At 34.8% G+C, this 27,638-nt stretch overlaps 1 protein-coding gene across 5 annotated transcripts in view; it reads left to right on the plus strand.

The window, feature by feature from the left end:
• FOXP2 (forkhead box P2) overlaps positions 1 to 27,638 on the plus strand; it is a 194,336-nt gene that overhangs the window by 69,229 nt on the left and 97,469 nt on the right. For 3 of the 5 annotated variants that reach the window (XM_071552433.1, XM_071552436.1, XM_071552432.1), the window contains exon 3: positions 5,061 to 5,150. In XM_071552433.1, the coding sequence (XP_071408534.1) occupies positions 5,061 to 5,150 (90 nt within the window). Of the gene's footprint in view, positions 1 to 5,060; positions 5,160 to 27,638 lie in introns of those variants that run through there. The other 2 variants (XM_071552434.1, XM_071552435.1) reach the window with 2 other exon arrangements.

A 27,638-nucleotide genomic window follows, 5' to 3' on the forward strand; every position in this document is an offset into this window, starting at 1 on the left:
TTTGAGTATTGGCATACTCTGATGTTGGGTTTAAATGAGTGAAATCGTTCTTTGTGACCATCTAGTTTTCTTAGAAAATATATTCCTTGAGATAGGTGCCAACAGTCTTAGATGCCTGGTCCTTTGTTTCTACTTCTTTAGGAAAACACTAATAATTTTTCAGTGTGCCACACCTAGGAGAAATCAGGTGGGTTATGTGGCTTGCATTTCAGTTACATACAGGATTTCCTTGACTTCATGAGCTTTCCATGTGGCAACTTTGTCCTCAATTTTCTTTGTGTGGCTTTAAAAAAAACAAATCTTGTTCACTGAGGAAAATGGGAGTTTGACTTCCCTGTTGAGTTTCCTGAAGAGACTGCTGTTGGAAAGGAGCTGGATCATCCTAAATTTGACATTCTTTCAATAGTGCTAAATGCTTTGCTATTCCATTTTGAAAGATTATAAGCAGCTGTCCTGACTGACTGTGATATTCATTACAGAACTTTCTGGGCAAATACAGTCAGTGAGAGACAAAGGTTGAGCAGTGTCACTTAAATGCTGTTAGGGAGCAGTGAACAGCACTGTCTTTCTGTCACCATCTTTTGAGGATTTCATACAATGATGGGTAATTCTGGGCTTCTTGTTGGGTCCCAGCCAGAGAATGGGCCCTCAGCAGGTTATAAAGGAGCAGAGGTTCTCCTGAAGTGGTTTTTATATTAAATGTAGCTATGTAATCATTTGGTTAACTTGTTATTCAACCAGTGCAGAACAGTCCTTGGCCTTAAATCCAGCTTAGCATCTTGATATGTTTCGGTTGCATACTGCTACCAGTGAGATGACTCTCCTTTGACATATTCAGCCATTTGGAAAGTTATTTTATGTTCAGAAACTTACTTGATGTTCAGCAGGAATGTTAGAGTATGCAGTCATTTGAAAAAAAATAAAGTAGGGATTTGGAGTTAGAAAAAGAAAAGAAACTGGTTGTTTTCTGGCAAGTTTTTTGGTTCTGGTTATCTGCAAAGTATACACCTCTTGTCAGTATAAATAGGGAGTGCCTGTATAAACATTCTTGTTTCGCCTGTTCCACATAATAGTTTCTTGTATCATATTTCTTTTGACCTCGCTATCTGAAACCAATTACAGGAGATCCATTTGGGCTGCATCTATTTTCATAAGAAGCCCAGGCAGCAGTGTTTTTCTCAGAGATGAATATCAACATCAAATATCCTTCTGAGTGCTTTGTTATTTATGTTTCTGAGAGATTTTGTAGCCTTCAGCTCTCAAGAATGTGTCACGCTGTGCTGTTTATACATTGACGATATTAATGGGCGTAGATGTCATTTTTCATTTTAACGTCTCAAATGCAACAGGCTGATAGGTTAAACATTCTTGGTTTTAAAGGAAAGATATGAGTGACATCTGTTTCCTAAAAATACACATATATTTACTTTTTAAAAACCAAAGTAATGTTTACCATCTTTTAGTGGCAGCTTTCATTTTATTAAAATGATAAAATCTTTAAAATAATTTTAAGTCATTCTTATATTAAATACAAGGGTTTGGAATACAAAATTAAAGCAAGTTATACTATTATTGCCAACAAACTGCAAAATCTACCTCAATTTATCAACTTTAATAGGGTAAGTTATATGCAATTAATTTTATTTTTTTTCTGCTTGCATTTTAACTATGCCAAAGCTACACAGTAAATATTGAGAAGTTGTGTTCCCCATAAATATTTTACTAGAAGACACAATGAGTTCTGGAAACCATATGCCCAAATTTCCTGCTTATATAGCCATTACTTAGAGCATTGCAATGATTTTCATTTGCATTATTAAAATAATTTCTAATCCTCAGTTCTTTTTATTGCTTTTGTCTATATTGACTTTTTTCTAATTTACTAATTTAGATAACTTAATTAAGGAAAAGTGCCTACTAAATTTGAAACAAATGTTATTGGAAACTAGATATGATTTTCACTGCCTTACAATCTATTCCCATTTCTCTTAACTTGAGGTAGGACCACCAAATTTTGATCTGCCAGATTTATAAGCATCTGCTAGTTTGTCTTCATTACATTGTTTTTAGGCCATAAGTTATTACCAAATTAGTTAATAGAAATTTACAAATTATACATAGGACATGCGTTTACTTGAAGTTTAGATGTTTACAAATTTTGAAAGGTACTTTCAAGTTGTCAATTTGTTTGCAAAGATTTAATAGGAGCAAATGAATTAGTAGAACTAATGTTTTATAGGCTCATAATCTTCAGTGATGAATAATGTCTGTAATAATGCTTTGAAATTAACAATGGGTTTCTGGGAGGTTGTTTACTGTGTAGCAAAATGTAAAGTTAAGCAGCACAATGGCAGAAAAAAGTACCATATGATGACTTCTCTAAGAAGAAAGACTGACAGTGATTTCTCCTTATGAGTTTTAAATCATCCCTGATCTCTTGAAATTGTTTTCTGTTCTTCTTCTATCTCCTGTGTTTACAATAATCTAAACTGCCACAATAAGATCACTGAAGTATTCAGGTAGTCATCATTTATAAGACATTCTGTATTAGAAGATAAGCCTTTACTCCTTTACAGATATCCCAACCAGCACATATGAATCAAAATAGTTTAAGTAGTAGAGCCTTTTATGCAAGCATATCCTGTTGTGCTGCCTTGCTTTTTCATGAAGTGTGACTCTTTTTGTAGTTAGCTGTAGAAGTCATGCTTTCTTAGGCTGATTCCACTGGAGTATGCTACCCACAATTTGAAATCACACTGTCTAGCTTAAGTCTAAGCTACAGCAGACTATAATTCTCTAATTTTCAAGTACTGAAAATGTACAGCTTTACCAGATGCTTGCTTGCTTGTTTCATTGTATTGACATGAGAGGACTTCGCTGCTAAGGAAGATTAGGACACTGAAACAACTTACTGAGTGTTCCACTTATTTGCAAGTATATACTGGCATTATATCATTGCAATTTATTTTCCAGATAAAGGACATGTAATGAATTTTCTGTGACTTCCACAAATAAAACATTATCCTCATGCTTTTCTCCACATTCTGTAACACCGGATCTCTTCTCTGGTTCTTCTGGCAGTATTACCCCAAGCAGTGAGGTTGGTTTTCTTCTAGTCTCCCTCCCATGAATGCGGGAGTGCAGTTCTCTCACTTCCATTCAAGTTTTGCTTCAGAGAGCTCTAAAGATTGAGAAAGGTTATAAATTTGCTGTAGATCTTCTGTTCCTGCCTTTAATCTCTGTTTTGTGCTTAAACCCCTGCAAGATGTTGGGACTTAATCCTGTGCCCCTGAAATCAACAATATATTTATGTCTGATCTCAGGCAAAGGAGGATTGGCCTTTAGGATCTGCTCAAAAACTGCGAGTGCAGAAGAGATCATGCTATTCACATAAGAAAGCGAGCATCCAGTGGTTCCTTGGTAACAAAATATTTCAAGTGCATTTGAAATATGTTAACTTTTGTTTGTTTTTGGCAGAGAGAAGATAGTTCTGTGTGTCTCATTGCTTAGGTTCAGAGGAACGTATAGTCTTTGTAAAGCTGACCTGTAATTACTTGAGAATTTGATGAAACAATATGGGGATTGTTGTGGGAATGGCTCCAAATGTTAAAAGTCTGCTCTGCAAACTTTGTACCAGAGCCTTCTATAGGGAGATGAATCAATGTTGTTAGGAGATGGTGCTAGTGCATTCACTTTGTTTACTTTGGTTTTCTATGTCTGCCTGCCTTCTCAGAAAACTTGCTTGGAGCCAGACTGTAGCAGCCCTCTCTCTGTCTTTTCATAATTGATCAGGGGATGACTGCCTTCCCTGAGGGTTAAGACGTGGCAACTTTTTCTGTTTGCTCAGCATCTCAATGCAGTAGTTCAAACATTGTTCACACCAGCTGGCAGTGTAATGCCATATGCACATCTTGTCAAAGCAACTGTTGTCATGGATACTAGAAACTATCTTAAAAACCAGCTCATTTGAGTCTAATCAAAATTGTACCTTTCTTTATCAGTTGAGAATCTTTATTATTTTAGGGAACATTGATCAAATTGCATTTATTGTAGTATATTCCATCTACAGTAGGTTTTAATAACATAGATAATAGTGTGATGTATTGTAAAGCTGTAACTGCTATTTACTGAGCTGATTTTTTAAGGGGAAAAAATGAGTTCTCCAGGTAGTTTCAGTGGAAATGTTTTGAATTTCTTTTTCCATTTCTAAATAAATACTACTGTATGACACTTGACATTTTAAAAATAATTTTATAGGGGAAAAATAATATAGATCAGCATTCTTTGGGTAAGTGGAATGCTTGTTTACATTTCATCTGTTTAACTGTATTTTGCTTAGTTGGAATGAAAATGTAAAATAAATGAAAACATCATCTATTTTGATTGGGATACTGTCATCCCTGAGCCTGATCTGGTTGGTTGAGTAGTAATTTCTTTGTTCTCTGATTTTGCTAAGAATGCAAATTAAAACCACTCATTTTTATTTGGCATTAAGACTGCACTCTTTTTTTGTCAAAGGAGAGGTTTCTCCTTGAATTGTAAGTACAAAAAGTGTTTTTAATCTTCAATGAATATCCTTATTAATTCACTTTCAAGATAATCTGATGTTGATTTGTCAAATTTAATTACAGCTTCTGGTAACACTTGAAGTCTACTTGCTTTTACTTCAAATTCTAATATGAAAATGCAAATTGAATGATAATTTGCAAGGGAGTGGGCATTTTAGTTGAACACTCAAAGACAAGTTCCTTGTGGAAATGAGGCTATTGATGCAGTTTATGATTTTTCCTCTTCAAGCACTTCAAACAAATTAACTTTATTTCCTGCAGGATTTCATGTACATCCATAAATTCTACTGAAGTCCTATATATGTACTTTCAGAATTTTTTTTTAATGTTTTAAGTAAAAAAAAACAAACCTGAAGGCTGAAATCTAGCAAATACAAATCAAATAGGAGGGGATTATGTTTGTTCAATTGGACTTTTACCTAACATTAGTAATGACTAACTCATTTCTTTCTAGGAACTGGTCAAATTTATTTACTTTATTTTTACTTTTAGGCACTCCAGGCAGCAAGGCAGCTGCTTTTACAGCAACAGACAAGTGGACTGAAATCACCTAAGGGCAGTGAGAAACAGAGACCACTGCAGGTTAGTAAAGTATCCTTGATTTTGGGGCCATAATCTCAGTGAAGAGTGTCCTGCTTGCTCACATGTGAGGGATGCGGGTGAATTCCTGTATGCTAAAACCATGTATGTGCATATTCATATACTGGAGGTTACAGGCTTCTTGCTGCTGACTTCACAGAAAAAATTCACCAAAGGTTACAAAAGCTTTTTGTGGCTATAGATGGTTAAAAGGTCTATGACTGAGTTCAGTTGTGGTACATGTTAATTCTTTATAGGCATGTTACGAAATTTGTATGTGATTTTTATACATACATGGATTAAATAGTAAAAATGTATTAAAACAGTATCTGGGTGAGAAAAAAAACCTAAATAACTCCTTGGTACTATATCTAGGTAACAAACAGAGAAGTGCTCAGAAACTTAACAACAAAACTTAATGAAATTGTGAAAGATCTGCTTCTGTCATTTGAGAAAAAACCCTGTGTCATTAAGTTTCACACTAGGATGTTGCTAGGCTTCAAATTGTGTTCTGCTACTGAATAGTTATTTTAAATGTATTCATAGTAAAAATATAAAGAGAGTTTTATTCTTGCAGAATTTTATCTGTGTGAGGCTATTTTGAGGTATTAACTCATTTATTCCTAATTCAGATTTTGATATGAAATTGCATTCTGCTGGCAAAACTTGTTCTCTCTTGCATATAGACCAAATATAAGTGATTAACTGCTGAATTACATTTTATTACAGACAATTTTATTTTGTTCAGGAAATTAAAAAAACATCCTATAATTCTCTTCCTCACATCTATTTTTTTGGGTGAGACTTTATTCTTTTGCGACTTCCCCTGTTTTCTAATGGAGCACAGTATTTTTATCTCATTTTCCGTTTTTATTGTGCATAATGGAGGACCCCAGACACTTGAATTTACCTTTTACTCCCCCAAGGAAATGTCGTGAGATTTTGTTCACTTCTGCAATTTTTGTACGTTATTCACTTTGTCTCCCTTTCTTTGTGAAACTTGGTGGAGCAATGTTGGACACAGCAAAGAGTTTCACATTCCTGATAAGTTTTCTTCAAATATACTTTTCAAGTTGTATGTATTTGCTCAGAACCAAACAAGAACTTAGGAATATGACTGAAGAAAATGGAAAAAAAAGGAAAACAAGTCCTGTTGGCATCCTGCTATGCTGTAGGTGTAGTCCAGTCTGCAGACTGAGTCCATGGACCTTCTCAACTGTCTGCTCTTCACCTTTGACTTTGCTTTGTATTAAATATTTTCTGCACTAAAGGCACACAAGAAGAGTAGCAGAAGCTTATGTACTACATAGTGGTTTTTAAAGTTTTTAGAAATGGAAGTGGTGATCTTGAAAGATTGAATAATGGAAGTGATTAATTTCATAAATACTGTGAAAGAAGTTTATTCGACCAGCTCCTCATTCTGAAAGGTAGGCTTTGCTATACCAGAAGTGTACAAGATCCCTCTAGCCATAGGTCCTATCTCTAAACTGGGCTACACCAAACACTAAGTATAGGGAACAGGCAAAAATAGTTCTATTTTCCCAGTATATATTTCCCAGTGATCTTTAATCCTCCACCTTGTAAACCAGAGCAGTTCAAGAACTACAGACTTCTCTGTTCACATTCTCCACCCATTCATAAACCTTCTTTTCAAGGCTAAAGAAGTCTGGGAGTGCATTGTTCGTGGTAGGCATTGATGAAAGAATACAAAACCATGTTTGGAGACAAAAGACAGTCATACACCGAACCCAGAGGATGATGAGGTGAGGAGAGGGAGTCTTGAGCTTTCATGCTCCCACAGCACTAACCCTGGCCTGATGCCTTATAAATGCCATGGGTAGGTGTATTGTAGAGGTGTGCTGCATCACTTGTTTCCCAGGAGAAGTCAGCATCTCATGAGCCACACTTACAAGGCAGGAAGAAGAAAAGAAAAGAATTTTATTTTCATAATTGTTACTTGCTCTCTAAAGCCTAGATTATTGCTCATGTTTTCAAATTTTTCTTCTGTTATCAGGGTGTACACAGTGCCTCTTATTGGCCTTGAACACTTCATTTCATTCATTTTTAAAGGAGAGGGAAAATGGAATTTTCTCCCAGAATTTGGTTTATGTATCTAATACGATGTAAATTCAGGTCTGAGAACAAACTCCATTTAATTTTCTTCTTTAGTGAAAAGGATGTATAAAGGTTTTGAAAATGAGTCCTTGGAGCTTTTCTATTTCTGTCTTTTACTGTTCATTATTCATCATGTAGTGGAAATTTCATGTTTTGGGCATCATGTTTCCTGGTTGACCAAATACTGTAATATGGGTCATAAAACTGTACAGCGTTATGATTTTACTACGCCAAATTAAATAGCACCTTTAGCCAAAATTTTTTAGCAGTAGGAATTGTTAAATGTGAATATGCTTTATAAGACAAAAATTGAGGTTTATAAGACAAAAATCCTTGTGTTTGTGCTTAAGAAAAAAGACATCTACTAATATAATACAATACTTTAAAATTAGTGTGTATCTAATTTCCTCTACTTCAGTGCAATTTACTAATCTGGCAACTGGAGATATGTTAGAACATATTTATAAATCTAGTGAAAATGTAATAAAACTTTTAAAACTAGCTCACACATCTGCTGTCAAATTTGGGTATTAGCTAAGCCTTACCATTGCATCTCTTGTGCACTGTATTTTCATGTAAACCCCTCTGTTGTTCCACATGCCAAAGAGGGGGAAAAAAATGTACCTATTTTAGTGGCCATTTTTGTGAGGGGAAAAGAGCATATGGTGCTTTTATGTATGTTCTCTGTATTATTCCATAACACGTCAAGTATTTTAGTGGCTTACAGCACCTACTAGTTAATCAGCAATTTGAAAGCTGATTGAAGAAACCTTCAAATTTATGTCCTCAACTTTGCAAAAAAAGGGTGTTGGGTAAGTTGTCATGTTCTACTGTTCTTTACAGAGGGAATGGTTTTGGGGGAGCTGCTGGGCTTTTTCTAGAATAAATGTCTTCTGTATTCTCATGAAAAACTTTTATAAATTTACTGCTAACCATGTGATCTGTTTTAAAAGTGGAATTCTATACTGGCAAATGTTTTTGTTTTAGTCTCTAATACAAAAGTTTCCCTTACCTAGTAGTTTTCCTATATTTTCAGAAAGAGGAGTTTTATATTAACTTTGCGAGTTAGCAGAATACCTGCAAAAACTACAGTTTTAAATCGACGCTTGTCTTGCTCTACTATTACTTTAATTTACATTTGTCTGGGTTTCACACTGCAGATGGCATAACATTAGCATGTCTTATGTAAAACAGAAGAAGCAAAACATCCTTTTTGACAGGCTTGAGTACCAATTGTAGTAGCGATTTTACTTTCATATATAGATATCCGAATAAATGTGTTTGAAACTTGTTTATATATGCCATTCATTACACTGATGCACCAGTTGAATGGATCCAATCAGTGCATACATTGATTAATGACTTACTGCCAAATAGCTACAGAGAGTTAGTGGTGAGAGTTGAGGACAATGTTAACCTGCATATGATGAGATAATAACATTTACTTTTTTACTGTGCATCCAGCACATCCACTGCAGTAGTAAGTTTAAGATTTTTGTAGTACTGTGTTTTTTTTAAGAATATTTTTCTTTTCTGGAGAATCTATAATAGTGTTAATCCATAGTAAAGTGAACTGATTGCTTTCAATGATCGCTCTCCTTATCACCACATTTCCCTAGTAGGCATAACTGGTAAAAATGTCATTTTGGCTCTTAAAACCTGTGGATCATTCTCCTAGGGCAGGAAGTCACTGTCATGGCCACTGAAGAACCTGGTGTCATCTACTTTGAGTTTTAAAACTGGCAGCTTTATTTTCATGTTACATTTACAGTCATGAACAAAATCTGTGGTTCTTCAAAAACTTTGCAGAGCACAAGCATAACCCAAAGGCAAATGATGGTGGATGTTTGTGTACAGCATTGCAACTATTTCCCTTCCAGACAGGCAATCTCAATGCTTAGACTAATCTATGATACACATACTGTTGTTGTCTGAGTAGCATAGTGATTTGGACACCTAGTTGCAATACTGTGTGCTTTAAGAGCTATGAAAAGCCTAGTTATTTATATTCCCTGTTATGTCTCTAAAGCCGTAGCTTATTTTCATAGAATCAGACTTTGAACTTTATATCAATTAGAATAAATAGGTAATTATCTTCAACCTCGTAAGTTAATATATCTACAGTGAATTGGTTAGTTGTTCTTTCCTTCAGGCTAGGAGACTTGTTTCCACATCAGTACTAATGCATTCTGTAAAAGGATGGCATGTCATGAAATCATGACTCCTGGAATCAAAGGGTTAAGCTCAGTGTGTACCAAGCCTGTTGTATAAATATCATGCTGCATGGAGTGTTGAGTTGTTATGGTAAGCTTTGTTTATTTAGCATGAGCACTTTACTGAAGTGTAATCATTTGATAAAATTTGGAAAAAGTAAGTATACACTTAAGTTTAATTACTTAATGTTTATTGCATTAGTGCATAGTATCAGAAGGACCACAAAATGCAAAAATTTAGCATGAAAAGATATTCATAGTCTCTTTTAACCTACTCTCCTTGCTTTGCTGTCTTCTAGTTTGGTCATCTCCCTTTGGATCTTCATATGGGTCTGAATTTAAAATTCATTGCACATAATAAATAAGCAAACATATTATAATTTTTAGTTACTTTTTTAAACATATGTAAGGAGCTGATGAGAGATAAGAAATGGGGAATGTGGGAAAAAAGAATCAAAACCCACTGCTTTTTAAATTGTATCGTCTGATTTAATGCACATTGACTTCAACCATGCATATGTAATGCCAGTGAAAAAAAATCCCATTTTAAAAACAGCAAAAAAAATGTTATGGATGTAAATTAAAGAGTTTTCTTTGCATTACATTCAACAAAAATAGAAATAAATCTGAATGGTCTAAAACTGTCTTTCCAAAACTGTATGTTACATATTTCTGTTTATCTAATGCATCCTTCTAAGCATATGAAGTAGGAGGATTTTGTACATGGTAGAAAGCACTGATTTAGAAAGATGCAAATGCTTAATAAGTAGTGTAAGAGGAGAGTAGTGATAAACAGTCTTTCTCCCTCTTGAGTATAATTCTGGAGGAAATGTGTGGCCTACATATAAGCAAACATTGAGTCTTGGGGTAAATTAAATTTGGAAGATAACTGCTTGAAAAACATAAGTCCCATTTTCCCCATGTAAGTCTGTTAGGAGGAATATGCAGTTATCCTCTAAGGTGCAAAAATTTGCATCAGTGATACACACTCTAAAGACAGGGATAATGCCAAGAGATGGAAAGAAGGCAAAGAGTTATTTTTAGGTAAGGTGTAGGGGGAAGGGAGAGGAGAAACAGCCATATTCATTCTTGCATAGTGTAGGAAGCAGGATTTCCACTAAGGCAGAGGGATAAATACAGTAATATAGAAAAAAAGGACATTTTTTCCTTCGTTTACAGTGGAAGTGTCAGTTTTACAAACTTTCTGGGAGGTCTTATTTATATAGATAGAAGACTGCTCCAAAGACTTATATCCTGTCTTTGATAACCTCTTTTACTCATGAAAACCCATATTTTGCATCATGTGCCATTTGCTGTAAAATCTTTCAAAGATAGATTTACTGTAAGTCACATTTTACTCTTGAAAGTTTCCAGTATTAAAAAAGTATGTCTGTAAAGAATGTGGCACTAGTTAATACGGTTTCATTTTAATATAAGGTTTATATCAGTCACCTTGAGATGCTATCTTTTATTGTCATTTTCAGGTATATAAAATATTATAGCTAACCCTATGTATGATCTTTGTAACCGGTTGGAAAATGTTTACTAGTAGCCTTCTAACAGAAATTATCACAGAATGGATCGATCTGTAATTAACTGGGAGAAAAAAACCCAAACCACTAGCTGATCTAGAGATATCTTCATCCTGACAATATCATTGCAGTATTACAAAATATTTTGGATGCAGAGGAAAGAAGTATTATGCAAGTTCTGTTTACAAGTATTGAATATGCAGAATACTAATTAGTATTATTATGTGATCAGGGATTTCAGGAGGCATTTTAATGTTAAACATATGTCTGTGCAGAGTCTGACATTGCACTTTATTATTGTGACTGTCCAGGTATTGTCACCTACATCACTATCGTGTCTTTCCCTTCACCCTTTCTCTCTTGTTGATTCTAGTACTTCTAGAGGACTGGAGAAAAGGGAGAACACACAATCCAGTTCTTCATGCAGATTCAGAAAGGCAGACCTTCAGAGAGAATGACTAGGTCTTTTCACAGCACCTTTTAAACAGCAGACCGGCAGACTCATCTTTCTCTCATGGCAGAACCTCTAGCTTATCTAAAACCAGGGCATAGTGGCTGAGCATAGGATGAGTGGTCTGGTTTTTATATACTGAATTATAGAAATCTCCAGGCTCTACTGCGAAGTTTATTTGCCTGGGTTGAGCACATGGAAAGCTCCATCCCCCTGCTAGCCCTCCCAGTGCAGCCAGCATGCATGGTTGCCGCTGCGCCTCTTTGCGCTGTGTGAGTATTTCCACTGTGGTGGAAAGTGGGAAGTGTAGGTTGCCATGAGTCACTTCTCCGGGCTCTTGCAACAGGTTGGATCAGCCTGATTCTCTTCCCAGCTGGCTCATTGCCCAGAAAACCTTGTGAAGAGCTGAGAGGGAATGTGTGAATGGTTCACCACTCAGTGTGCAGCTCTATTAAAGGGTCTGCTCCCAGGCAGGGCCCTAATTATCCCAGTTTAGGATCGCACCACTCAGTCAGGACTGTGCTGATACTCTTGAATTTGAAAAACACATTAGTGTACATTGATTTCAAGATTACCAAAGCAAAAAAAGCAATGAACAAAATATTCTGTGAATGCTGTAGATGGGTGTATTTTTTAAAATTTGTTTCTAATTAATTTATTATTAAGGAAAGTCTCTTTTTTTTTTTCCCCAGCCAGAAGGCTTTTCATGTCATCACGCAATTATAAAAGTCAAGGAAATTTTCTGACAAAACCAAAGTCTTGTGACTAAATAAATAATGAAGGTTCTTCAGTCAACAGCATATGCAATTTTGCATGTGGAAATTCCGTCTCTGTCCATGGCCATTCAAGGCACTTTTCACATTAATTTTTGCTTTGTGAATTGAATTCCTCACTTGCAATTCTCTAATTGTTAGATGTTATTTTGTACTTCATATCATAGTTCTCCAGTTGCTTTACCCAGCAAGATGACTACTGGGGGTGTGAGAAGCAGGCTAATCAGCAATCAGAATGTATGGAAAGATCAGCATAGGTGTTGATTTTAGTTTTTCTACACTTAGGCTGTATACATGCAAAATTGCATTAAAAACTATTAAAATAATCAAGTGATCATACAGTACATAGTAATGCTATAGAAGAAAATCATGTATGTGTGCTGCTGAAAAAGCAGTCACACAGTGGAGTGGAAAAGCATGTCAGCCCATCCTGTTGTGAAATGGGATTGCCATTATGATATTCTAGGGCTTTTTATGCCTTCTTATGCTTCCAATATGATTTTCTTGGGACAAACAGATGAAGGTGTTATGAAATAGATTTAATGGTAAAAAATTTACTAAACCACTTCAATGGTTTACTGCTTGATTATGTTAAACTTTGAAAAGCAATTGTATAATAATGTATGTGCAAAGGAAACTGTACAGTGTGTCAGCAACATCAATATGCTTCAAGGATCTTACCAAGAACGTGAAGTATAAATGAAGAATGAGATTTTCCCCTAAGTGTTCACAGTAAAGCCATTTATTCAATAATTATACTTTCAGTCTGGTAGGAAAGACAGCCTCCACAGTATTCAGGAGGATGAATACAGTAACCCAATGTGTCAGGAAAAAGAAATCAACTCTGTGCTTGTAAGAAGTGATTTTTAAATTGATGCAGCTGTATTACAGTGCACAGATAGCTATGGGCTTGATGCTTAAGAATGATTAAATTACCAGATTAAAGTAAAATATTTTCTAATAGCATATGTGGTGTGAAGTCATAGGCAAAACTATGTATGTTTCTGTTTTAAGAACAGGGTAGGATACCATGAAAAGCCTCACTCTGAGGACACAGTATCTGAAGGGGAGTTAATAATGCGAATTCAGAGGCAAATGGTGATTAATGTTGTCATATACAAATAAAATATCTATTCTTTAGAAAGGGTTTAACACATACTCTGGATGAGGAAAAAATTGCCAAACTGCAAGTTTGTTTGTAACTGTAGTTACAGGAGGAATGTATTTCACCCATGGAGAAGAAAATAGGAGGGTAGGGCTGGGCAGTTGTGTAAGAAAGATGTCCTTAAAAATGTAATTGAGAAAGAAAATTCTAATAAATATTAGAAAACATAGCAAAGAACATGGTCATATGTTGAAGAACTTAGAAAATTTTTTCCTTAGACTTATATCCATCACCTAAACAAAAAAGGAAAAGAGAAGCTCAGTATTTTTGTCACGGTATGACTGAAAGACCAGTGATGTACCATAGGTGATCTTTCATTGAGTATGTTGCACCATATCAAGAGACTAATTTTTAAGGGATTTAATGTCTTCTTAACATGATAGTTTTTGTGGGAGTTTTTTTCAAAAGTCACTTTTGTTTCCTGTATATTTATGGCCTGCTTCGTGAATGGAAAACACCGAAGACTAGATAGTAACTGGCATTTAGTAAAATACAGGTACTATACTAAATTGACAATATTTCATCTGTTTAAATTCACTTTCAGCGTATAACCATTTTGATTATTTTAATCCTCACTTGTTAGATTACAACCAAACAGTGACTTCTATGAGGAAAATCTAAGTAGCTCTAGCTTTCATATAATTTTATATAGTTTGGATTATTTCAGGTTGTTAGATACAAAAATGTATTGACTTGATAATTATCAGTAAGACTTGCAAGAAATACCACTGAATTAATAAATATGAGCATTTTTAATAGGAAGGCTTTAGTTCTAAACTAATTTGCTTTTCATGGCAAATGAAACAAGAGCCAGAATTTATTAAAAAACCCCACCAGCTTTTAAAATGTTTTTTTCTTCAAAAAGACCCCACTTTTGTAACGTTTTAAACTGTTTATAGTGTTGAGGTGATTGTCTCCCACTGCCTGAAAATAAAATGAATTAGTCTAACAGCCCACTTATGAGATCATTATTATTGCAACCATTTTAGGGTTGGCATATAATATGAGCCAATAAGTCTCAGAGTCAAGATTAAGAGAGGGGGCTCTTTTCCACATTACGAAAAGCCATGCTAATTTAGCATCTTGCAAAGTAGGTTAGTCTAGGAAAATGTCTTGTTTTGGTCTTTTTCTGGATGGAGAATACTTGCTTACAGTTCTTTGAGTGAGTATTTAATCATTGTAATTGGACTGGGGGGGTACAGTTTGTATTGTAATACTCCAGCTATACCTCTAGAAATTAGTAGTTATGACTGTGTATGGTTCTATAGAATATTTATGCTGTTGTATCACCCTTAATATTTGTAACTAACAGTGTTCTAAAATACGTCCAGAAGTAATACTGTATAAGCAGCTGTTAAGACTGATTTTCTAATCCTTTGGGATTTTAATAACATTGTAAAGATATATTCAAATAGTAAAACCTGTCAGTTGAATTAGGGTTTTGATTGTAAATATATTTTTCAATTTCATTTGATTTTTTGGATTTTGTTTTTACTCTAAATATAGTAAGGAAAATGTTACAGGAAGTGCTTTTGGAATGGTTTGAATACAGTAATAGCATAATCTTTAAAATAAGTTCCAGTGTAATGGAAATCCACAAAATTATTTGATAATGCTTTTATTATGTGTGGAATCATTTAGCTTTTTTAAGTAAAAACTCTAAATAATTTTAGTGATAGCAGAATTGGACCCCTTCATACAGTTAAGGTGGGATCTAATGTGTCAGAGACGTTGATGCACCACATGATTTACACAGAAATTGTTTCTCAACCTTCTGTGAATGTCGAAGATGTTAGGATGAACTCATAAACAGAATCCTATTTCAGGGAAGAATCCTTGTTGCTTAAGTCACTTCTTTTCTTCTGTAAAACTGTCCACAAAAATTCTAAAAACGTTTTGAAAACCTTCGTTTTACCTGGCAGATAATTTTATATTTTCCTTGGTTTTCCCTTGATGACTACATGTCATTAGCACAGAGCCTCTAGGATGGGATTGTTGATCCTCTTTTCATTCTGGGACATTTATTGTTATGATCTTCATTTCATTACATATCCACTTTTTTAGTTTTATTATTCATTATTAATTTTCAATGTATTTACATAAGAAGAATATCCTTTATAGAATTATAATTAGCATGCTTTCTCTCATAGAAAAAGTACAATGTGGTTTTGACAAATACTGGTCTAGACACTTGGCCTGACTAGCAGTCCATGATAAAAAACCCCACTGTTTTTAAACTTAAAATGCATTAGATTTTATCCTCAGTATTGATCTCATTGTGGGATGAAACTTTTATTTTATTCATCTAGGTGTGAAAAGCTTTGTGTTAGAAATTTGGGTCTTCTTGTATTATTAACTGTACCAATTTTTAATGTGAATCCAGTACCCAGAGAGCGTACAGTGATTTTGGGCACCACTAACAGAGTGCAGGGAGGCAAAAAACACTCCAGAGGCCCACAGAGAGATGCATCATTGATGTACCTATTGAGGTGGGACTGAACAGCAGGCAGCTAGTTTATACTCTTATATCTCTGAGTTTATTTCATCCCCAACTGTGTGAGTGCAAGGTATTACATTATTTACACTTTTCAGGGAATACCAAAATCCATTGGCTCAAATTTTGAATAATACTGGGTAAAGGAGAAGGAGATACAATTCATAGAGTTCCTAAGATATCTCTGCTCTTTTATTAACCCTCCATCTCTCATAGTTCATCTTTTGTGTTTTATGGTTGCAGAGTTTCCACTTAGCTGCAGCTATCAGTACTGAGGGTTCACAGGATCTCATTGTTCTATTGCAGTGTGTGGAGCAAAAGACATGAAATGACGCTGAGAGGATGATGTACATTTTCAAGCAATCTATATCCAAGCTCTGGAACAAGTCTCTATGTTTGTATGTCACTGTGGTTGTTCACTCTGGGCACTGAGTATGGACCTCTGTTAAAGGCAGCCCAGTAGGCTAAGTGACAATTTGGTTTAATTCCGTGTGCCATTCTTCTGTCTTTTCAAGCAATATTCAGAAGCCAATGTATTATAATTCTGATGATTTGTTTTTTGCCATCCATGTGAACTTGACTTCCGTCCAAGAATAGTCTAGTTCCATGAGCAAACTGCACATTTTACAAATCATAGTCCATTGGACTTCTCACAACTACTTTTAGTCATGCTTTGAAGACTAAAGCCCCTAAAAATATTTAACCTTTTGCAGTCCAACCTCATAAGGAACAATTCTTTTTGTGACACAATACTGACATCAGGATGATGCAGTATGCATTATAATTACTCTGCATTGTGTTGAAAAGATTGGATTAATCTGATTAAGCTCAAGAAAACTAGTTGAGCCCTTAAACAATTTCAGGCTACCTAGCCACTTTCTGATACCACAGAGTTGATCAGATGCTCAACATGTGTTGTGATCTGAAAGTGATAAAAAAGGACTCTTCAAAAAGGGAAAGTACCTCAGTGCCATTCGAAGCAGTTATCTGGCTTTTCATGAGCTTATGGCTATGTTACTGCTTTGACCATGCAGGCAGTGGAGCCCAGATCTCTAGATTCTTGATCCTAGACACAAAACTGCAGGATTTTCTAATTGTAAGGGAAAGGGATCTTCCAAATTTTATGTGTTCAGTTCCCATTCAAATGGCCTAGAGTCAATAAAAAGGAGAACGTGTGACTACTTTTCATAGAAGTGAAGGGAGCATTTAAAAAACCCACCACAACAGAATTCTTAAAGTAGGTTTTGGTTTTTTGATGTATCATTCTATCATCTACCATTAAGTTGGTGAAAGCAATCATGAAACACTGTACTAAGGTTAGGTATAATAGCTAATTTTAACTTTATTGTGGGGTATAGTCCACATACAATCTTATATAAAATGTTGCTATGAAAATAGGCAAAATAAAAGTCTCTTATTGACTCTCGTGTTCTGAAATAAACTAAATTTCAATACTGTAGAAAGTTAAGTAAGTTTGTACTAAAAGAACATGACAAGGAATAACTTAGTAGCAGAACACAGCCCTAGTCTGAGAGAATATATATTTCAATATGCATTTGAGGGGGTTTTGTTATATTTCATATGTTTGGTGTGTTTCTGGGTACGCTGGTTTGCTAATTAAAGTATCAGATGTACATTTAAAAAGTAATTGTTCAGTGCAAAAGTAAATCTTCCATATGTTGATCTCACTGAGAACAATTGTATCCGCATTTCATTTTCTTGTGACTCTGACATAAACAGCAAAGAAATTGAACTAGGAAGTGGTGGAAATTAAAACATAGTTTGGCTTTCCATTTTCCTAAGACCAATGTCTATGTTTCTACTGTCTGAGAGATCCAAGAGATGAAAAAGTACTTGACAAAATGTCTCACCTTAAGCATAAGACATATATGAAAGATTAGGGTATGGTCTTACTCCCAGGGGTCAATTTATGATTTACATCTCTTACACTGGAGCTAATTTTAGATAAAAGATTGTGCCAGTTTTTGTGCTGATCAACTCTCCCTAGTGTAGTCATCCATCCCACTCTTCCTTTGATAAGGGGTGTTTATCATCGTGAAAAAATATGAAGGGAACTGAAGACCTCTTCAGAAAGAATGGCTGCTTTTATACCCCTCATGCAAAATTGTGCATACCAAACTCAACAGCGATTTCTTTAAATAATTTTCTGAGTTTTAAAATAACAGTACAGGTTTACATATGAAGTGAGGAACTATGAACAAATTGATGTAGGTATCATGTTGCATCATTTGATGTACTATCAGGGGGTTTAATCTAACATTAAAAGATTTGCAATGTGTTGGGCATATTATTCCACTTCTACATTTTATTATATTGGTAGAATTAATTTAAATACACTTGATGAGATTTTTTTCTTTTATTTTTTATTTGTTCCTTAGCAGAATCCTGGTTTCTAGTAATGTTTAACATCAGGAGGTTCTTTTCTTCCCAAACTGGGTATTATGGGTGCACAAATCATGGTTTAATGTGCATGAGCTGCTTAACTTTGTTATTTTTTATGTTCTTTTGTAAATATATGTGTGATTGTGTTATGTGGTGTCTAGAGGTATAAATATTAGTTGTCATGTCTATCTGGTTGAGTAGGACTACAGCAAACAGTGCAATTTATTCTGCTACATCAGCACAGAGTCTCTGAGTCATTTGACTCAATTTTCGGGATGTTCCTTCCTGTGCCTCAAACCATGCTCAGCAAAGGCTGATGCAGTATCTCATCCAGTCAACCTGTAAAGGAATGTTAAAATACGAAATTTGTTTTATTTCTTCTTAGCCTGGAGAGGCTAAATACTTGGTAGAAGAAAGACATAGGAAGAAATTTCCCAGTCCAGAATCCTGCTGAGTCGCCTACTAGGAAGTACCAGACATCTGTATCAAAGTTAATGATTCCCAGGAGGTATACAGTGTGGCCTCTGCTTCACATTGCAGAATGTCTCTCTTTTACAAAAACTTTTTTCCTTTTTATTGTATTACAGGAAATTGATACATTAGTATTAAATTAAATATATACAATTTTAATATCACAAATTCTCAAAATCACTTGTCTAATTCTTTGCCCATTTTAATTTCTGATGACAGCTTACGATGGTCCTACATCTTGTTCAGATTGGTTGTCATTTTTCTCCACTGCAGTTCTCAATTTTACTGATAGTTATGATCCCCACTTGTTTGTGCTGTTAGGCAAGAACTGGAAAAGCAATATCAACTCTTGTTGGTGTGACAGCTTTAGGCAGATGTCATACTCTTTTCTGCATTGAAAGTATCATCAGAAAATACAATGTTATCTCTGTTACCTCTATTATGACTTTAATGTAAAAACTTCTGTGGTTTTTGATAGCCACCAGAGGAGCTGGTATTCTGTTACAAAGCTCCTGTGACTGGGTAATGATTCAGTGTCAGAATGGCTGAGATTGTTCAAACTGGGCCTGCCAGTTTTTAACTGGACTTCCTTTTGGTGATAGAAATTTTATGTGTACCACAGTACCTGATCATGGATCTCAGGCCAAAAGCATATCTAATCCTAGATATTTGTTCTAAAACACAGAAGAATCTCCTCCACTTGTAGTAAACCCATCAGTTTAGAGATTGTAGAAAACACCCTTTTTGGCAACACAGGCTCTGTAATGGGTTGTTTTTCCTGAGGAGGCTGTGGAAAGAAGAGCATTCAGTTCTATGTCTGTGCTATTGATTATTCATTGAAAAAGAATTTAACATTGGTATTAGCATTTAGCATTTTGCATTTGGCATCATCCTTCACGATCATCTCTGTATCAGGCATGTGTGATGTATTCATTTATTTCCCACCTGTGCTGCCTTTCCATCATCTTTCTTTCTGTTTGAATAAGTTTAGCCTTATAGAATGGGGCCTAATGACAGTCAAGAATGTAGAGGAAGAGTCAATATGTTAAATTACTCGATTATTTCTTGTTTATATATCAAAAACGGAGTAGCATACATGTAGGAAGAATGTGTCATTAGTGCATGAACTGTCATTCTGCATTATCAGTCAACTGTGGTTTTGTTGTTCCTTTCATGCTGCTGGTACAAAGCACGGAGTTTTCCAAAAGGTGGAAAGCACTGATTTTGAAAGAAAATGAAGTGGTGACCATTCATTCTTATTTTGCTTAGAGCATAAAACTTTCACTGGCACACTTTTATTGTACTGTGTGGTGACTACCCATGTTTTTAACACACTTCACAGGAGGTGTATCTAGTGCAATAAGCCCTAAAATGTTGAATTTCTATCCATTGTTCATCTAGTTAGGGAAATGAAATGGTCATTGTTATAGGAAACAGTAAAAGGAAAAAAAAGGAAGTTTAGTCTCTATACTTTATCTCTGATGAATATAAATTGTCCAACCAAAAAGCTTTTTTCTATGGGTTGATGTAAATTCAAAACAAGCATGCAAACAGAATGAAACAAAAACTTGATAAGAAGGGTTGGTGTGTTTATGTGACTCCGTGGCATATTCAGATTATGTGATGTGATTTGTTCTGCAGCTGCTTCAAATTAAGAACAAGTGTAGAAGGCAGATTATGCAAATACTCATATTAATGTAATTGTGAAATTGGTGTGTTTATCACTGTGCCTTTAAAGAGTAGACCATACTCTTATTTTATATGTAAATGAGCTTTATTCTTGAGAGCCACTATTGGATAATGAGCTTATAAAGGAGAAATTTCTAGCATATGGTGAAACATTGCTAAAATGTGACATTTTCTTGTGTAGCAATTTATTTATATATATATAGTATAAACATCTTATATATGTTTATCTGCTTATATAATCTGCTTTTTCTTCTTTAGAAAAATATATGTATGATGCAGTTTTAACTTGTAGAACTAATGAACTCATATTTCTTGGGGTTTTTTTTTATTTCACATAACCCTTTAGTTGGACAACTTTTGATCTCTTTCAACCATTTACGTTATAATTACAAAATGTTATAGACTTTATGCCTTGTTTAAACCTTTAAGAAGTATACATTGGAGAGAAAATGTTTTTAAAAAGGATTTTTTATTTCCTAAGACTTACTCTATTTAAAAAAAAAATCATAAGTGGGTATCTGAGTTGAAATATATATTTTTAAAAAATACTTACCTCATGCTGCTAGTGTGCATAGATTTATAAATGATTGGCTGAGCTTTGTATTATTTTTAGATCAAAGACATTTGGTATCAAAGGATGTCCAAAATTAAGAAATGATAGGAACGTTTTATTTTCTTGTAATATGGACCTAGTTAACAAAAGTTACCTGGTATAAAAATAAGAGAGCACTATGATTCTAAGTGTTAGTGTATTTTCTTCCTTAGTCTTTTGCACATGATATTGATTAATAGTAATTTATATTCTGTTAAAAGAAAATACTAGAAAATATAGGTATTTTATATATGTCTGCATATACAGGACAGTTCTATATATACTGCCAATGAGGTAGGTCAAATATTTGAAACTGAGCTTTATGCACTGGGTGGGATACTTTCTGCTGGCAATCTGGGCCAAAGAGTTAAGAAAATCCCTGCTTCTCAGGAAGCAGAGGTTGAGGGCAGTGGCTGCCAACAGCTGGTTACCAGGCAAACATGACTAGAACGAGGTCTTCCTGCTTTTCTGCTTCCTATGGCTGGAGCTCAGATGGGCTTTCCTCTTTTTCTTGCAAGAAGAAAAAAATAAAACCCCATTTTGATTTCTGAGTATGTTTCAGGAAAAAAGAAAAATACTATACTTCTTTGGTTCACTGCAGCACCAAATGGCATCAAAGTTCTTCCTGTTCATTATACTCAAAGCTCAACTGCTCACTTCATGTGAACAACCTAAAAGGTGTAAGCAAGAGGTTTAAAGAAAACAGCTCTTAATTCATTATTTTTCTCTAAGGCATTCTTTGGGAAGGGGATTGACTTTATGTTCAATAAAGTCATCCCTTAGCAAATTATTTAAAACTGTGGTGATTTCCATGGCACTTAAGTGGTAACTGTTTGCTTCACAGCCTGTTAGCTGCCTATAAAATCTTTCATTCAGTTATTATCACACTCTTAATGGAATACAAACTATTTAAGAAAGAAAAGAATGGCAAAAACTTCATTATGTAAGCTGAAGATGATAAAGCTTTTCTTCAGGGTTAGCCTGACTGTAACACTTCAAACTACAACTGTCAAACAGATAAAATGGCAACGTCTTTTTCCAATCAGTTTGAATTATATGCATCATTTCAGGAGGATGTTATTGTGGGGTTAATTATCTTTGCATTTAGAAAAGTTTTTACTTTCACTTGACAAGTTGTCATTGGAGATGTTTGCATGCAGGAATGCTATTCATGCTCTGCCATATGGGTAGGTACCTTCCAGCGTCACTTAGAACTCACATGGTTATGCTTTCTGTCTCAGAAATAAAGATGCAACTTGGATGTTGTTACATAAAGAAGATTGTGTGTATTGAACTGTGTGATTCCATCACCTTTATAATACACTGCTTTAAAACAGTAGGAACCTGGCCCAAGCTATCTTGCCTCAATAGAATTTCTCACAGACTTCTATGGGAAGTCTTTTGAGGTTAGGAAAAAAAAAGGCCTGCAAAAAATGAGCAAAAAAAAGCAAATAAAAAGGCTAAAAAGTGCCTTCCAGTCACACTAATCTCTTTTTAACACTTTTTGCACTGTGTAATTGACACTTACTTACATTTTTTTAATTTTTAACATTTTTTTAATTATTGTGGACTAGTAATTACTTTTACATTATTTTGTTAATCGTATGGCTCTTCTGACCACAAGCTTCAGAAAATAATTAAGGGATTTGAAGAGATGAGTTCTTAGTAATTTTTTTTTAGTTATTTGTAGAATAAGAGATTATTTCTGCTCCAATTCCTTGGTCTTCTACAAGATGTTCCAGAGCTAGATGGATTACAGCCATATACATGACTTTGCACTCTTAATTTTGTTTCCTAACTTTCTGTGGGCAAGCCAAATAACCACCTTTACTTCTGCTAATATGGGACAAGTTAATTTACTTATTAAAATAGGACAGGCAGAATATCTACATATTTGTGTCCCTGTTCTTCTCTATAAAGGCAGCTGTGAACTTGATGTTAAATATATTGACATCAAATAAAGGGATTTCTTTACCTTTAAATAAGTATTATTAAAAAATCCCAGCCAACAACTACTTCAGTAGTCTTTATTATCTTCAATATATACACATTGAAGACAGCATTTGTATGTGGAATACCAGCAATTTCCTTTGGTCACACAAAAAACATGTAAGTTAGTAGGATTGGATCTGAACTATTTTTTTTTTTTTTGTATCACTGTTGCCTAAGTCAGGACCATTGCTGTTTAGATGCACAGGTCATGGTGTATGTTTTCTCTTGGAGAAAAATTTGGGGTTCAGGAGTGGGATGATGGTTTGCTTTTTGAGATTGACATAGACTAGAGATGGCATAAATTGAGATGCACAGATACTGGTAGTTGCCTCAACATCTGTTTTATGATTTAATTATCTTGCTCACACATGCAGAATTAAATCACTGAGTTGGAATCGGGATTAATCTTAGACTGGCATGGACACTTGGGAGTCTTTTGCTCTCCTCTGCAACTGAAAATCGTCCACCTACTTATGTAACCTATAAATACTACTAAGCAGGTTCTCTGATATTGCTAAGAACCACCTAGGAAAAGAGACATTAGTAACTCTTCTGATGACTCTTACACTCTTCTAGTAGCATATCATAGCTGGGTTCCTTGAGGAAAATCTATCATTTGTAAAAATATGTTAATGAGATGGACATTTAATGGACCCTTGCGTAGAATAGCTTTATTGACTTGAATTAGGAAGCTGGATCCCACAACAGCAATGATCTAACAATCCTAGAGGGGAATTAAATTTTGAATGCCTGAAAAATGAACTGTAGGCATCTATAATTGCTTAAAATTAAAACAAAAAATGTAGTATAAAGTCAGAAAACTTACAAACGTTTATGTTTTATTGATTCATTATGCCTTATGAAATCTGCTGATTATGAGACGTGCAGCATGCATTCATATCTATAAATACATATGAACAGCTTTTATTTCTTTCTGGAATGACAGCATATGTCTTGTCACTTTACTTAGTGTTTATTTGCTTTAGCAAATCAGAAAATAAGATTAATCATTTTGTTTGTGTGGGAGATGCTATTTCCATTCAGTTCAAGACTTTTCCTGTGCCTATATTCAGTTAAGATCTCCAATTTCTGTCTTTTTAAAGGCTCACTATCTTGTGATCCTTTTATCTTCTTTGCATTGCTACTCTCTTTCAGTAAAGGAGGAAAAAAATACTGAAAAAAGGGGCAATCTGTCTCTGACAAAGCTCAGGCCACTGTCACTCCACCCATTAGTCAGCAAAATAGCTTGTACTGCAAATGGCTGGTTGTCCATCTTCTCTTCTCTGTTCAACAGTTGGAACTTTAAAGCAAGAAATTCAAAATTGCTATTGCAAATTAATGTGCTATGCAACTTTGTCTGCAATTCACTGGCTAACTTAACTGTCTGTTATGTTACCTCATAAAGAATACATATGATCTTACAGTATGAAATGTTGCTCTTTCATCAACTTTGAAGTTATACATGCGATCACAGATTTGTTCTTTCAAATGTACTTTCTTTAAAGAAAACATGTTTCCCTACTCCTTCCCACTCCACCCCCATTCAAAAGTCTAATCTTAGGGCCAGACTTTCAGTTAAATTGAGCACTCAGGTCTCCACTGACATCAGTGTAAGATGCAGTTGCTCAACACCTCTACAAATGAAGCTCTGAAGGGTTTAGGAAAATTCATTGCTTCTAACTAGGCTAAACAAAAGATATTTTTACTGCATAGACCTACCAGATTTTGTTCGTATTTATCAGGCATTATTTGTATTTTCCTTGATATGCAAATAAGACGGTAGGGGTTTTTTTCCTTTTAATTTTCTTTTCATTTATATTATATATTGTGAATTAAGTAACCATTTTTGAGGAGGCTGGTGGATATTTTGCCAAATTGTTCAAAAATTGTGCAGGGTGTTTTGATTCTAACCAAAGTTATAGCTGCAGAGCTGTAAAGCAGTGAGTTTTCCTTATTATGACTAGTTCTACAACTTGTACTGTTTTAAATTGCCTGCAATTAGCATATTTCAACCTTATTTTTAGGTTTAAATTGCAGTGTGAGAGTGTGCTATCCTCTTAGCTAATTAGTGCTATCAAGGAACAGTAGGTTACCTCATTAGTACCATGTGCATTTAATTAAACAAGAGAAAATTGGAGTTAACCTCATAGTTAATATTTTCACAGAGTGATACAATGCCAACACCTTCAATTGGAGTCACACCCCTATGTATCTAATTATTCACTGATGCCAAATAAGGTTAGCAAGGATACCACCATGCTGTTGACAAAATAATTTAGATGAAAATCTGTTTGCTAATTTCTGATTTGAAATTCGAGTTGGAGCAGATTATTTTTATTTAAATATGTTGTTGTCACAAGATATTGTTGTCTTCTTCCTACCCTGGCTTTTATGTTCATGCCCCAACCTAGGAAAGGCCAAGATTGCATGAGGCACTCAATCTCAGGCAAGTGGTTTCTAATCCACAGCTTGTAGCTCTTGTAGCAATCTGGATATGACCATTTTATTTTGGCTACAAGTATTGTATAAACCAGTACATTTATATTGTACTCACGGAAAGAGTAATACACAAATAGGACCAGAGTACAGGTGCCTGCCCTTTGTAAATTGCTCAGAATTTCTTATAGCTTGCTTTGCTTTAGAATTTTCTACTTCTCATGTTTCTAGAGGGCATGATCTCACATGGAGGTAAGAGCCTACAGCTCTTTTAGCTTTCAATGTAGTCTGAGTTGCTTATTGTTTCTAGTCTAGGTACTGTAATTCTAGTCTGCTTACTGATAGTAAAGATTTTTTTTTTTTAATGTACAGCATGTATTTAAAATCAGAAAAACAAAAGGGAACTTTTTTTTTTCTTCATGAATTTGTGATACTAGTGGTCAGGCCTACAGCTTCCAGTGTGTAAAAACATGAGGTAAATCTGAGTTCTGTGTTTCAGTTTTGTATTGGCATGGCAGCCGGCTGCGCTGGATGCCCAGAACTCCAATCACTTAGAACATCCATATAGAATTGATTTAACAAGCTTTTGAGATGTACTTAATTTTTAACATATGAATATTCCCATTACTGGTGTAAAAAAGGACTTACATATGTCCTGGAACGTTTTGACAATTAAGGATCATCACCTTTTTCACTTTGCTTGAATAGACCTGAGCAGCTCAGCACTCACAGAGCCACATATTCCCTAAGTGGATTTATCTTCTGAATTTTGTTGTCCAATGCTGTTAATATGACAAATAATTTTGAGCAAGCCACCCATAATCTCTGACTCAGTTTTCCCATCTCTAAAATGGAAATGCCATTCCTTCATGCATGAAGGTGATTTAAGTGCAAATAATTGTTTTTTGCACAATGCTTGAGTACACAGCCACCTTGTATATCAGTGCCAGATCAACTTCACATGAAGTGTGTTTAATTATTGTATCTGTGAGATTATAATTGAATCCTTGAAGGAGGGTTTTTTCAATTTATTGAAGACTGAAGTCTTCATACTAAATCAAGTACTTTCTTGTCTGTTCTTACAGGTTACTTATCTCAGGTGTTTATAGTGGGTGCTTTATGATGGGTGCATATGGGTGCTTTAAATAGTCACTTTACAAGCTTACTTATAACAAATCACTTTGACATTTAGCACTGCTGTTGAAATGAAAATAATGACTGACCTTTTTAAATTTGGGGTTTCTTTCTTATTTTACAGGTAAGTAGAAGAGGCTCTTCAAACATTGTGCCTTTTTCATATTAGGTTTCCAAACTGCCAACCCTTCAGTATCTATAGTTAGTTCAAAGGAATCTATTGGATTGAATGGCAGAGTAGAAGTCTGAAATCAGTCAGTTTGACAATTGGATGAAATTTCCATGTGAAAATCAACAAACTCAGTATTTACTTAACTATCTTGTGTTTTACATATTGCTGCTAGAAAAGTATGGAATGATATGATAGATCCATTTATCTTTTTTTTTACCTGTTTGGGTTTGGGGTTTTGTTTGGTTTTTTTTTTTTGTTTGTTTGGGTTTTTTTGTTTTTTTTTTTTTTTGTTTGTTTGGTTGGTTTGGTTTTTTATATCATATGCTCTTTAACTGTCATGGTGCATTTGAAAAGAAATTAAGCAGCTTTGTTTTGTAGGACCTGTAAGGGAGAGTTGGGATTACAAAAAACTGTAGAAATAAAACGTAATGCATTTTCTCTGTATGTGTTTAAAGAAGACTATGTGAAAACATGCAATCAATATAAATGCTTAGCCTGTCTTCATATGCTTTCTCTGTGTAACATGATGTGAAATAGGGACTGGTTTCATTTGTATTGGAGAAAAACTGCAGCTCAAATTACAGCCCTTGGTGGTATCATTGTCATCTCTTTGAAAGATCTCATTCAGCTCTATCAAGAACAACCAGGTCTATGTGGTGAATAAACAATGACTTGGGTTTGGTGTTGGTTTAGTACCTCAGAGTCTCAGCTTTTCTAATGGCTGGACCTTCTTATAAACATCCACACAAATGTGTGAAGCACAGATCAAACTAAGAATGGAATTTTATATACTCATTTCAAAACCTGTGTCTTCATGAAAAACCTCTAAAGCAGAACTTTTACCTGAACAGTTGTCAGA

This window comes from Pithys albifrons, chromosome 3 (assembly GCF_047495875.1).
Source record: "Pithys albifrons albifrons isolate INPA30051 chromosome 3, PitAlb_v1, whole genome shotgun sequence".
Taxonomy (NCBI): Eukaryota; Metazoa; Chordata; class Aves; order Passeriformes; family Thamnophilidae; genus Pithys; species Pithys albifrons.